Below are 12,803 nucleotides of genomic sequence, written 5' to 3' on the forward strand. Positions count from 1 at the left end.
ATTTCAGTTACATAAGGTAATGAGTACATTTCATCTGTTTATTATTCTGAAGTTATGCTATAGTGTTTTGGTAATTTATTTTTATTTTTCAATAAATTTTTGAACTTTCATGTTAGGTATTCTAAAAGTAATTAACAACTTAAAACATTCACTTACTTCTTGACTTTTAACAATCCTATCATTAACAGATGGCAACCCTTGAGAACTGACTTTAGAGATGGAGAATTCTTTCATAAAAGGGAAGGAGCAGAGATGAATCACCATAAGGTTGAGATTATGTTCATAATGGTTCATGATCATAAAAAGCTTAAATCTGAAGCCCATAATAAATCCTAGTAAATGAAACTGATTTACCATAGATGAAAAAATTGCTATGCTCTCCATTCAATGGGTCATTTCATCTAAGAGGAAGGCCCTGTGAAAATCAGGAACAAAGTAGACAAATTTCATGGATTGGTCATGGTTAGCAATATTGAATTTCATGGTCTGTCACAGATGAATTGAAAATTTTTAGCCCCCCCAACACATTTGTAAAACAAATAAATTATTACCACAGATTGGATATTTTAATAATAGCAAATATAGCATATATTCGTTACTATTAACCTATAGCCTTTTGATACATTTAAAAATAAGTATGCACATACTCACATATTTATGATTTGTGCATTTGATATTGCAGTGTAACCACCTTTGGCAAATTTAAATTGCTAATGTTAGCCAGGATTATAGAACATTTTATACCAAGCACTACCTCCAGCTTTTCTTAATAAAAAAAAAACATAGACAGCTATATTATTTTGAAACATGAGCAAATTCTAGATATATTTTCATTCTTTAAAAAAATTATTGTTATTATAAGGGTGATGTACAGAGGGGTTATCAAGTAATGTGTACATTTCTTTTTTTTCTTTTTCTGGCACTTCTGGGCACTTCCCTAAGCTTCTTTTGCTTAAGGCTAGCACTCTACCCCTTAGCCACAGTGCCACTTCAAGCTTTTTCTGTTTATGTGGTAGAGGAATCGAACCCAGGACTTCATACATGCTAAGCAAGCACTCTACCACTAAGCCACATTCCCATGTGTATAGTTCTTTTGAACAGTGTCACCCGCTACCTCCAAGTTTTCCCTTTCATATTTACCCAGAAGTTGTATAGTTCATTTTCAACATGGTTCTAGTAAGTACCACTGTTGCATTTGTTCACCCTTTGTCCCTCCATTTCTTTACCCCACACACACACACTTTGAAACACAGATAAACAAACAAGAACAAAAAAACCTACCAAAAATAACAAAGCCAAAACCACTTGTTTCCATTTCCTAGAATTCATTTCAATAAATATTACTTTATATTTCGAAGGCACATAGCGTTATGCTTGGTGTTCCTCCCTTAAGAGTATATTTTCATTTTAAAAAAACATTTTCAACTAAAAATATTACAGTTCATCTTGATTATAATTTTATTACTGTGTTTCTGAACAATGAACTTAATCTTTTTGAAATATATTTTGCTTTTTGATGACAAAGGAAATCTTACAGGGCAATATGATCTTTACCAGCTAGGGAGAATTCTATATGTTTTGAAAGAATCCTGTTGACTTACTGAACCTCACTTCCCAGCTGGGAGAAGAAGTTGTTGTATAATTAGTATTTTAGAAAACGATTTTCCCTATCTCATGTTAAAAAAATAAAATCATATGCTTTGGGAATTGGTGAAAAGTAACAATCACATGTTAACAGTGTTGAATTTTCATAAACTATACCTGCCATTTGTCATTGTGTAAGATATACCTTCTAGCCTTTCTGGAAGGTGACTGCTTTTGTTTCAAGTATTTCTGACAGATAAGCTGAATGTGTTTTTTATTCAAAGCTTAGTGTAGGACCACTAAATCCCAGGGCAGGAATATGTGATTTTAGAAGTCTTTTCAGGAAGAATGGAAACTGTAAAAGTGTGTGTTCTTTTATAACTTGCCTTTGTAGATTTCTGTTAGAATGCTAAATGGAGTATTTTAGATTTGTCCTCTACTGAAAAAAATTTGCTGAAACATAAAATATTCACCATGTATTTTCCAAAATGCTTATCATTTGTAGGCTTTTGTAAAGGCAGTGAAACTACGTTCAGAAGAATACATGCATGAACATTCACATGCATATGATTTTTATGCATCATTTTGCTTGCATAAAGTATTAGTTTTGCTTTGTATATAGTAAGCTAAAATTAATTTCTAAAGGGGTTAGGGATGTGGCCTAGTGGTATGAGTGAGGTTCTGGCTCCAACCCCTAGAGCCTTGAAACCTTAGCACGTAAAACTGAATTCTTAGGTATTTAGGTAAATGTAATTTGATTTCAATTCCTATAAATAAACACAAGGTATATAGCAGTAGGCAAGATACGAAGCTGTCTTCAAGGAATTTAGAAAGGCTGATAAAGTTTAAATAAATAAAACAATATTTTGCATAAATAATAACTGGAAATCATCATGTAAAGTGAAATAAGACAGTCTACAAAAACCAAATATAGATTTTCTCTCTCATAAGAAATATGTAGCATTAACAAATTGACAGGTGAAAATGGGTGGACTACTTAGAGGTGGAATTCAGTAGGTGAGGAGAGAGCCAGAGAAATGGGTAACAAAGCATAAATGTGGAGTGAAGTATTTCATATGAATGTATGAACATAGAATAATGAAATCTGTTAAAATTCTTAAAAGTCAGGGTAAAGGAAGTAAGAGAGGGTATGAATTTGATCAAAATACATCGTATCTTGTATTTGGAAACCTCACAGTTTGGAAACATTGTACGTTTGGAACCTCCCTTATGCAACTAATATATGTTAATAAAATGAGAGAAAAGTTAGTTTACCTATTTCAAAAAAGATTTCTTTCTTATTTCTCTCCTTCTTTCTCTTTCTTTCTTTTTTCTTCCTTTCTTTCTTCCTTTCTTTCTTTCTCTCTTTCTTTTTTTTAAAAATCAATCATGGCTTGAACTCAAGGCCTGGGCAGTATCTCTGAGCTCTTTTGCTCAAGGCTAGAATTCTACCATTTTGAATCATAGCTCTACTTCCAGTGCTTTGGTTGTTAAGTGGAGACAAGAGTCTTATGAACTTTACTGCCTGGCCTGGCTTTGAATCACGATTCTCAGATCTCAACCTCCTTGACTGGCTCGAACAGGCTTGAGCCACTAGCACCCAACTCAAAAAAAGTTTTGATGTATTCTAAGTGTAGAATTTTGAAAGTTGACCCCATGTAATTGTAACCCCTCTGTACAGTATGTTCATAAATAAAATAAAATAAAATTTAAAAAAAAGAATTTTGAAAGTTGACTGTTCTACCACTTAGAAATAGAGAAGACTGAGATTTCAGTACAAGGACCAACATACAAGGCAAAAGCTAGAATCATCACAGTATTGATTACTAAGCCAAAGAATAGCAGACTTACTTTGGGGTTAACTGGAGGTTCACTGTTCCTCAGAAAACAAAATATATTGATTTATGACGTAGCTTTTCATGTCTCAAGAATGGCTGGCATCATTTCATAAAGACACAGTTTCTCAAAATATTAAGTCTCTGGAAATACAAGGTATGTTTATATAAAATGTCAATCATATGGTGTCATGACCCAACAATGAAAGCATATATCCATGCAGAGACATGTACAGGAATGATTATAGCAGAATTTTTCAGAAGCACAAAGCAGGAGCTACTCAAATGACCTTCAAGTGGTAAATTGATAAACAAAATGTGTCATTTGAATAAAGTGGAATATTATTCAACAATAAACATAAATTACATAATGCAACATGCCATGATATATTGATATAGAAATAAGCCACACTATCCAAATTGTGAAAGAATCCAGACAAAAGACAATTTTTTTATTTCAATGATTAGGAATACCAGAATAGACAGATCCATTCAGACAAAAATTATGCCAGTGGTTGCTAGGAACTGAGGAGTAGGGAAGGGGGAGTGATTGCTAACAGATACAAGATTTCTTTAAGTGATAAAGAAATGTTCCAAAATTAGATAGTAATGAAGGCTATGTAACAGTGAGTATTAAATATGTCATTATGTCATTTAATTCTACTTTAAATTCATCTTTGATATGTGACTTATATGTCATAAAGCTGCTAAAAATGAATATAGCTTGGCCTGTCATGATGACACATACCTTAATCCCAGCACAAAAGAATCTGAGACAGGATTGTGAGTTCAAGGCCATAGTAAGGCACTATTTTGAAAAATAAACTAAATATAAACTAAATGGAAATAAAAAAGTATTTAAAACATCCAAATTACATGTTTTGTTGAATATAAATGTTACTTTTAAAGGGAAATATCATTAAAAGGAAACAGACACATCAGAACAATCAAGCAAATCAGGTTGGGGGTAGGAGGCAGTGATGTTGGGTGCCCATGGCTCACAGTGGTAAGTCTAGCTACTCAGAAGGCTGAACTCTGAAGGTCAAAGTGTGAAAGCCATCTCAGGTCAACAAATCTGTGAGAGTCTTATGACGAATTAACATGAAAAATTTTAGCCAGAAGTGGGGATGTGGCTCAAGTACTAGAGAACCCATCAGCCTTGAGGAGAAAACACTAAGCAAGACTCTGAGGCTCTGAGTTCAGAGAAAAGTAACGGGCAGTCATTAGATTTGGAGGTTGCATACTCTGGGTTTTGGACTCACTATTTTCTGCTTTTATTGTGTGATCTTCACACGTCTCCCCTAATTCATCTTTTTTTTCTTCTAAGCAAGGTCTGAAAATGCAAAATACTCTCATAATTTCCCTCTCTGTCCCTGTATCTCTGTTTCTGTCTCTCTCTGTCTCTGTCTCTCTCTTTCCCTGTCCCTCTTTCCATTTCCATTGTGTATCTGCTATGGGCCTATGGACCAGTGCCCTAACCATTTTCCAATTCAAAATCATCCCTTTCTAACTAAGAATATTAACTCAATTAGAATTGCACAGGGAAAGTATAAACCCAGCTAAGTCTTATTAGCTTTCTGTTGTTCTCATTTTTGATATGCCTTGGATATATTTTCTCTTAGTAGTTGGCTACATAAGTAGCTCAAGTACTCAAGAACCAGTCAGTTTGTTAAGGAAAAACAGAAAGAGGTGAGGAAGGAAGAAAGGAAGGAAGGAAGGAAGGAAGGAAGGAAGGAAGGAAGGAAGGAAGGAAGGAAGCAAGAAAAGGAGAGAAGGAAAGAAGGAAGAAGAGGGAAGGAAGGAAGGAAAGAAGGAATAACAAAAAAAGCAAAGAAAAAAGAAGAAAGAGCATACAAGTATATCAGAGAACCAAAAGCAAAAAACTTTAGGATAAAGTGCTAAAGTGATGCTGTGGGCAGCCCAGAGAGACAATGTGGGGTTAAGAGAAGTGACTAGTTTACTGATGTCATCTCAGAAACGACTAAAGCAAGGAATTTTCTCTCAAGTTATTTCTCTCCTTAAGCAAAGCTACCTTTATTCACAGTATGCTAATTTTGGAAGAAGAAATGTGCTATTTCAACCTATGAGCAACAATACTGTATATCAAAATTCCTTTATGTTCTAGTAGAAAATACAATGCTGTGGTACTTACAATTGTATTTTACTCTCTGCTATAAATTATTCAGAGCATCCTCTCTTTTAACTGTATACCAAAACATTATTAGAGTTTATCTAATAGCTTGCTCATAATTTCATTCCCCCATTGAGGCTTGTGGGCCAATTTTCACCCTGTTATACTCTCCAGAATAGTGAAACTAATTTGGGATCGTGCTGTGGAATTAAATGCTTATACAGATTCCACCCCCTTTGAGACCATAAACATCTGCCATAACATCTCTTATAGCCAAATACCTTTCTTATTTCTAGTACAATTGAGAAATCATGGTGGAGTGCACGACTTTAGGTCCTGGCAGAACTGTTCAAGTAAATACTGTTTCATTTGGTATCAATGAATCATTCTATTATATCTGATCTTCCATTGTTTTTGTTTCTTTCTAATTTTGAGGATAAAACTCAACCAGACAACCATTTAGAACATTAGGAATCTCATCTCTGTTTTGAGACAGTCATAGACCTTCTTAAGAAGTCTGTAAACCTGTTACCATACATCTAACCTCTGCTTAGCCTTTATTGTATTTAAGGCATTTTGCTAAATCCTTTTTATGTGTCATCTCACAGAATCCTCCCATTCAACTGTTCATTTTTATTTTATAATTGAGAATATTGATGCTAAATAAATTGCCAACTAATATTACATAAAAACTAACAAATAGCACAACTAGAATACAGCCAGGCTGTCAGGCTCTATTGTGCCCATACATTGCTTCTAAATATTCATAGTAACCCTACCCTTATGGAGCAGTCAAAAAAGTTAAAAAGTAGAAGGATTAAAGTACAGTACAGTCAAAAACCATAGAGAGGCTATGAGAAGGGACTTGGATTAAACAAAGTAGTCAGTAGGATTATTACAGCAGAGTTTACATAAAGTGATAAGGGGAACTAGCTAACCATGACCAACAGTGCATTCCAAACAAAATTTACTTCTAGAAGAGATTGCTGGGAGGGCGGGAGGAGGATGGAATGGGAAGGGGAAACAGGAGGAGGCTACAATGCTTGATAAGAAATGTACTCATTATCTTGCCCATGTAATTGTAACCCCTCTGTACAGTATTTTCACAAGTAAAAAAAAAAAGATATATATCGCCCTACATAACTTAACAAATGGGAATGTATGCAAAGAACTCAAGGAAGTAGTGGAAAACTAGGCATAGGCTATGTTACTGTATGTCTTGATCCATCCATTTTGATCCTTAACTCCATTTCTGGTTTTCAGGTGGTTAGTTGGAGAATCTCATGGACTTTTCTTCCAAGTTGGCTTTGAATTTAAATCCTCAGATCTCACCCTCCTGAGTAATTAGGACTACAGGAATAAGCCACCAGTGCCCAGTCTTTTGTTTTGTTTTGTTTTGTTTTCAAGTCCTGGGGCTTGAACTCAGGGCCTGGGTGCTGTCCCTGAACATTTGTGCTCTAGGCTAGCACACAACCACTTGAGCCACAATTCTACTTCCAGCTTTTTAGGTGGTTAATTGGAGATAAGATTCTCATGGGCTTTCCTACTCAGGCTGGCATTGAACCACAATCATCTGGTTTCAGCCTCTTAAATAGTTAGGATTACAGGTGTGAGCCACCAGCACCTGGTTCATATTGATTCTGAATAATTGTTTTGATTTTACCTCCACATCCCTTAATTAGCATCTCATAAATGCGTTTCCTCTCCCAGTCAAAGTATATCCTACATGAGCTCCAGATAACATTTATATACTACTCCTCAGTCTTTTAAGCATTGTTTCTTTCTCCTGGCTCATTTGCCTGGGTATCTCTTGTATTTAAATCATTCTTCCTTTACCATTTTGTTTGCATTCATTGTTTTTACTTTTTTTTTAATTGTGAAAATACCGTAGAAGGGTTACAAATACATGGGCAAGGTAATAAATACATTTCTTATCAAGCATTGTTGCCTCCTCCTTTGTTTCCTCAAATAAATAAACTCAGAGATGAGAATGGAAACATCACAGAAACAACGAAGATTCAGAACATTATAAGGGAATACTCCTCAAACCTTTATGCTAATAAGTTTGAGAACTTGGCAGAAACGCACCTTTTCCTACCAAATATGGACATGCCAAAACTAAACCAAGATGAGCTAAAACATCTTAACAGGCCTATATCAAGCTTTGAAATAGAAACAGCAATAAGAGCCCTCCCATCTAAGAAAAGCCAGGACTAGATGGATTTACAGCAGAATTCTACAAGATCTTCAAAGGAGAGTTCACACTAATACTCCTCCAACTCTTCAATGAAATTGAAAGAGAAAGTTCACTATCGAACTCCTTTTAGGAAGCCATCATAACCCTCATCCCAAAACCAGGCAGGGACTCCTCAAATAAAGGGAACTATAGACCCATTTCTGTGATGAACATTGATGCAAAACTTCTCAACAGACTTTTGGCCAATCAACTTCAACAATTCATTCAAAAAAATCATACACCACAATCAAACCGGATTCATTTCAGGGATGCAAAGCTGGTTCAATATACGCAAATCAATAAATATAATTCATCACATCAACAAGAGAAAGGATAAGAACCACATGGTTATCTCAATAGATGCAGAAAAAGCATTTAACAAGATCCAACAACCCTTTTAGATGAAGGTTCTAGAAAAATTAGGAATCCAAGGAACATTCCTCAATACAATAACGGCTGTATATGACAAACCTACAGCCAGCATTATACTTAATGGTGAAAAACTAAAGCCCTTTCCTCTTAACTCCAGAATGAGACAAGGATGTCCACTCTCTCCACTTCTCTTCAATTTAGTACTAGAAGGCCTAGCTACAGCAATAAGACAAGATGCAAACATAAAAGGGATCCAAATAGGGAAAGATGAAGTAAAACTCACCCTCTTTGCAGATGACATGATCTTGTATTTAAAGAATCCCACGGACTCCACTCCCAAATTACTCAAGCTGATTCAAAGCTTTGGCAAAGTAGCTGGGTATAAAATTAGCCCTCAAAAATCAATGGCTTTTCTGTATGCCAACAATGAGAAAAGCAACTCCATTCGTAATAGCCCCACAAAAAATAAAATACCTAGAAATTAACCAAAGAAGTGAAGGACCTCTATGATGAAAAAATTTAAAAACCTGAAAAAGGAAATCAAAACAGAACTTAGAAAGTGGAAAAACCTCCCATGCTCCTGGATTGGAAGGAGCAACATCGTGAAAATTGCAATACTTCCCAAGGCTATCTACAAATTCAATGACACACCTATCAATATTCCAGCCTCATTCTGCAATGAAATAGAAGAGGCAATCTAAAAATTCATATGGAACAATAGAAGACCCCGAATAGCAAAAACGTTCCCAACAGAAAGAACAGTGCTGGAGGAATATCAATACCAAATTTCAAACTCTACTACAAAGCCATAGTAATCAAAACAGCTTGGTGCTGGCACAAGAACAGACCTTAGGACCAATGAATAGAATTGAAAATCCAGAAATGAACCTACAGACCTATAGCCATCTTCGATAAGGGAGCTAAAAAAAAATAGAATGGAAGAAAGACAGCCTCTTCAGTAAATGGTGCTGGCAAAATTGGTTAACTACTTGTAGAAAACTAAAGCTGGATCCTAATATATCACCCTGCACCAGAATCAACTCCAACTGGATCAAAGATCTCGGCATCAAAGCAGACACTCTGAAAACATTACTGGACGGAATAGAAACCCTAGGTCTTGTTGGCACAGGCTGAAATTTTTTTAATAGTGACCCAGAAACACAACAAATCAAAGAAATATTTTTACTTTTATACTATCATTCACTCACTGTACTGGAAGTGGATTCAACCTTCATCAGGCTACACAAACAGGGCAATATCATCTATGCATTTGTAATCAGTAACTCCAGTAATCTTTTTCTCTGTACAAATCTCTCTGCAGCTTTTACACTATTGTCCATTTCTTTTCTCTTGATTTTGCCAATATCATTTTTTCTTGGCTCTTTGCCTACTCCTCTGATTGTTTCTTCTCATTTTTCCTTTGAGTTCCTCTTTTTATTTATTTCATCCTTAAATGCTGGCATGTTGCATAGAAATTTTTATTTATTTCATCCTTAACTGTTGGTATGTTGGGTGAATTTATCCACTCCTATGGCTTCATATTATATTGATGACTTTCACATTGATATCTTCAAACCAGATATTTCTTGTATGTACTAGATCAGCAAACTGAAATTCCTATTTGGTGTACCTCTTTGGGTGGATCTGAAATGTCTAAAGTCTCTTCAACAGACCTAATATGAAACAAAATACCTGAAAATACCTTGGACTATTATTCCTTTTCTTCAACTCTTACTTTCTATCTTCACCATCATGTATCTTGAATCCCATTTCATTGCGGACTAAATAGAGTTAATTCTATTATTTTAGTATTTATTCTATTTGCTTCCTAATTACTATGCTCTCTGCCCCTTCCCTTCATTTAGGTTCTTATCCTCTGATTGGTCTGTGCAATACCATCTTTATTATCCTTGATTTCCTTCTAATCCATTCTTACTCTAATCCTCACTACTACTGAAATGATTCTTCTAAGATGCAAAAATGCTATTTTCACTCTCTTGCTATAAATACTTTAGTGATTCCTCACTGCTGGCATTAAATTCAAACTCTTTAGAGAAGCAAATCCTGGTACCTGCCTACTTCTGTAGCTCATGCATTGGATTGTGTGGGATGGATATATTACAGCCTGTGAGGGATATGTAAGAAATTTTGTCCTAATCTGAAATTTAGTGAGACAAAATAGGACTTTCAAAGAAATGGTGATATATTAAAGGTCTAAAGAAATTCTAAGTAAATTTAGTTGATCATCAGGACAGGAGAAGTAAAGGGTCAAATGTGACGGGTGGGGATACTAGAAGCCTGATGTGGAATTAAGAAACAGGGCTTCAAAGTGGGATTCTATTCTATTTTGAACATTTGTGATAAAAAAGACATTGTTGCTTCTAAACTAAATGGAGAGATTGGGCTATTTTAAGTAATTCCATTTCTAAAGTATTCTCAGACATCACTTTTAACTATATGTGGGAATATAGTCTACAATTGTACAGTTTTAATTAGTCCAATTAGCTACAATAATTTTTTGTAACAAATTTTTCTTCTTGAGATTTACAGTTGTATTTCAGGCCAAACATTGCAAGCACTTCTACAAATGGTTGTATAACTAATACTCTGTAAAAATATCCTAAATGTTAAATCACACTAATGTATAATTTAACTAAGTTCTTCTTTTTTGGGGGGGGAGTCTGGTCATGGGGCCTGAACTCTGGGCCTGGGCACTGACCCTCAGCTCTTCAGCTCAAGGCTAGTACTCTACCACTTGAGCCACAGCGCCACTTCTGGCTTCTTTCTTTTTGCTTATGTGGTGCTGAGGAATCAAACCCAGGGCCTCAGGCATGCAAGACAAGCACTCTACCACTGAGCCACCTTCCCAGCCCTAAGTTCTTCTTATAGACACCTTTTAGATCCATAGAAGTATATACAATTAATTATGATTCCTATTGATTGTTTAGAATACATAAATCACTTTAGCAATTAAAAAGGGCTACCTCATGTTAAACGTTTTTATATTGGTGAAGCAAATGTGCCAAACTATTAGCATTAATTGGATGCAGGTTCAGGATTCAGGATGAGTAGAGAAGAATGCTACTTATTAGAGACACAGACAGAGTTCATTGTGCTTTCTGCAGGCATCTAACTTTGACAAATATGTGGTTTTTAAAAAATTAAATAATATTGTCACACCTGCAAGTTTAAAGTTCATTCATTTTTAGTTTTATAAAAAGCCTTTCTTACCTTGCTAGTATTTTTCCTAGCTAGTTTGATGGGTAATTGTGGACCCTGAGCATATTCTAATGTAAAACCCAGGTGGGAAGAGCAGGAACATTGTCCAAATAAAGATAATATAGTTTTATATTAAAATATTTAGTGAATTCCAATAAAATATTTCATAATCAATGTTTCCCTCATATTCTGAAGTCTTTTGTATGTTTTCCTAGAGCCTTTCAGCATGGTATGGATGAGTCAGCTTCAGGCTCCTTGCAAATCTTTTTCAACCAACCATTACATTGGCTTTCCTGCATATCACATTTCTACCCTTCTCTACTCAGGTGAGAACTCTGCCACAGTTTTTTATATAAATTCATTTTTTTTTTTTAAATTGTATTTTATTTTATTTGAGAACATACTGTACAAAGGGGATACAATTACATGGGCAGGATAATGGATACATTTCTTACCAAGCATTGCAGCCTCCTCCTTTGTTTACCCTTCACTTCCCTTCCCCGCCTCCCCCCTCCCCCCACCCAATTTTACCCCCCTCCCCCCACCCAATTATACCCCCCTCCCCCCCCCACACCGGCATTGTAAAGCTGGTTTTGACATGACATTTTGTACTTCTCATTGTTGCAACAGGTCCACCTGAATCCTTAAACGACTTGTTTGTCCCCATCTACTCCACATGTTATACTGACATCAAATATAGTGAAAACGGGGGTTACACTGTGGGGGAGGGACATACAAAGCAACAAAGAAATAATCTTATAAATGCATTAGAGATACATGCATGAAAGAAACGAAAACATTAAAATACATATTTAAGGGTTCATTTTCCTAGCATCACATTATCTGACCTTTTCCGCTTGACTCATACCTATACTAGATATTGCAAATAAGGGAAACCATGGGACCTATGCTTCTTTGGGCCTGGCTTACTTCACTTAATATAATTTTTTCCAAACCTTTCCATTTCCTAACAAATGGGGAAATATCATTCTTTCTGATGGAGGCATAGAATTCCATTGTGTATATATACCACATTTTCTTGATCCATTCATCTACTGAGGGGCATCTGGGTTGGTTCCATATCTTAGCTATGGTAAATAATGCTGCAATAAACATAGTTGTGCTGGTAGCTTTAGTGTGGTCTTGTTTGTAAACATTTGGGTAAATGCCCAAAAGTGGGATTGCTGGATCATAGGGGAGATCTATGTGAAGTCTTTTGAGGAACCTCCATACTGCTTTCCAAAGTGGTTGAACAAGTTTACATTCCCACCAACAATGAAGTAGGGTTCCTTTCTGTCCACATCCCCTCCAGCATCTGTTGTTATTGGAGTTCTTGATTTTTGCTGTTCTAACTGGAGTGAGGTGATATCTCAATGTTGTTTTGATTTGCATTTCTTTTATGGCTAGGGATGTTGAACATTTCTTC

The 12,803-nt window shown here is 35.5% G+C and overlaps 1 protein-coding gene across 8 annotated transcripts in view; it reads left to right on the top strand.

Moving 5' to 3' along the window:
* Kiaa0825 (KIAA0825 ortholog) overlaps window positions 1–12,803 on the top strand; it is a 419,703-nt gene that overhangs the window by 141,275 nt on the left and 265,625 nt on the right. For 7 of the 8 annotated variants that reach the window (XM_070031074.1, XM_070031077.1, XM_070031075.1 and 4 more), the window contains one exon: window positions 11,593–11,703. The exons of the other annotated variant lie outside the window; for it this stretch is intronic. In XM_070031074.1, coding sequence (XP_069887175.1) covers window positions 11,593–11,703 — 111 coding nt within the window. The remainder of the gene's footprint in view (window positions 1–11,592; window positions 11,704–12,803) is intronic. 8 annotated transcript variants of the gene reach the window in all.

Source organism: Dipodomys merriami, unplaced genomic scaffold (genome assembly GCF_024711535.1).
Source record: "Dipodomys merriami isolate MVZ:Mamm:240054 unplaced genomic scaffold, mDipMer1.0.p SCAF_20, whole genome shotgun sequence".
NCBI classification, from domain to species: Eukaryota; Metazoa; Chordata; class Mammalia; order Rodentia; family Heteromyidae; genus Dipodomys; species Dipodomys merriami.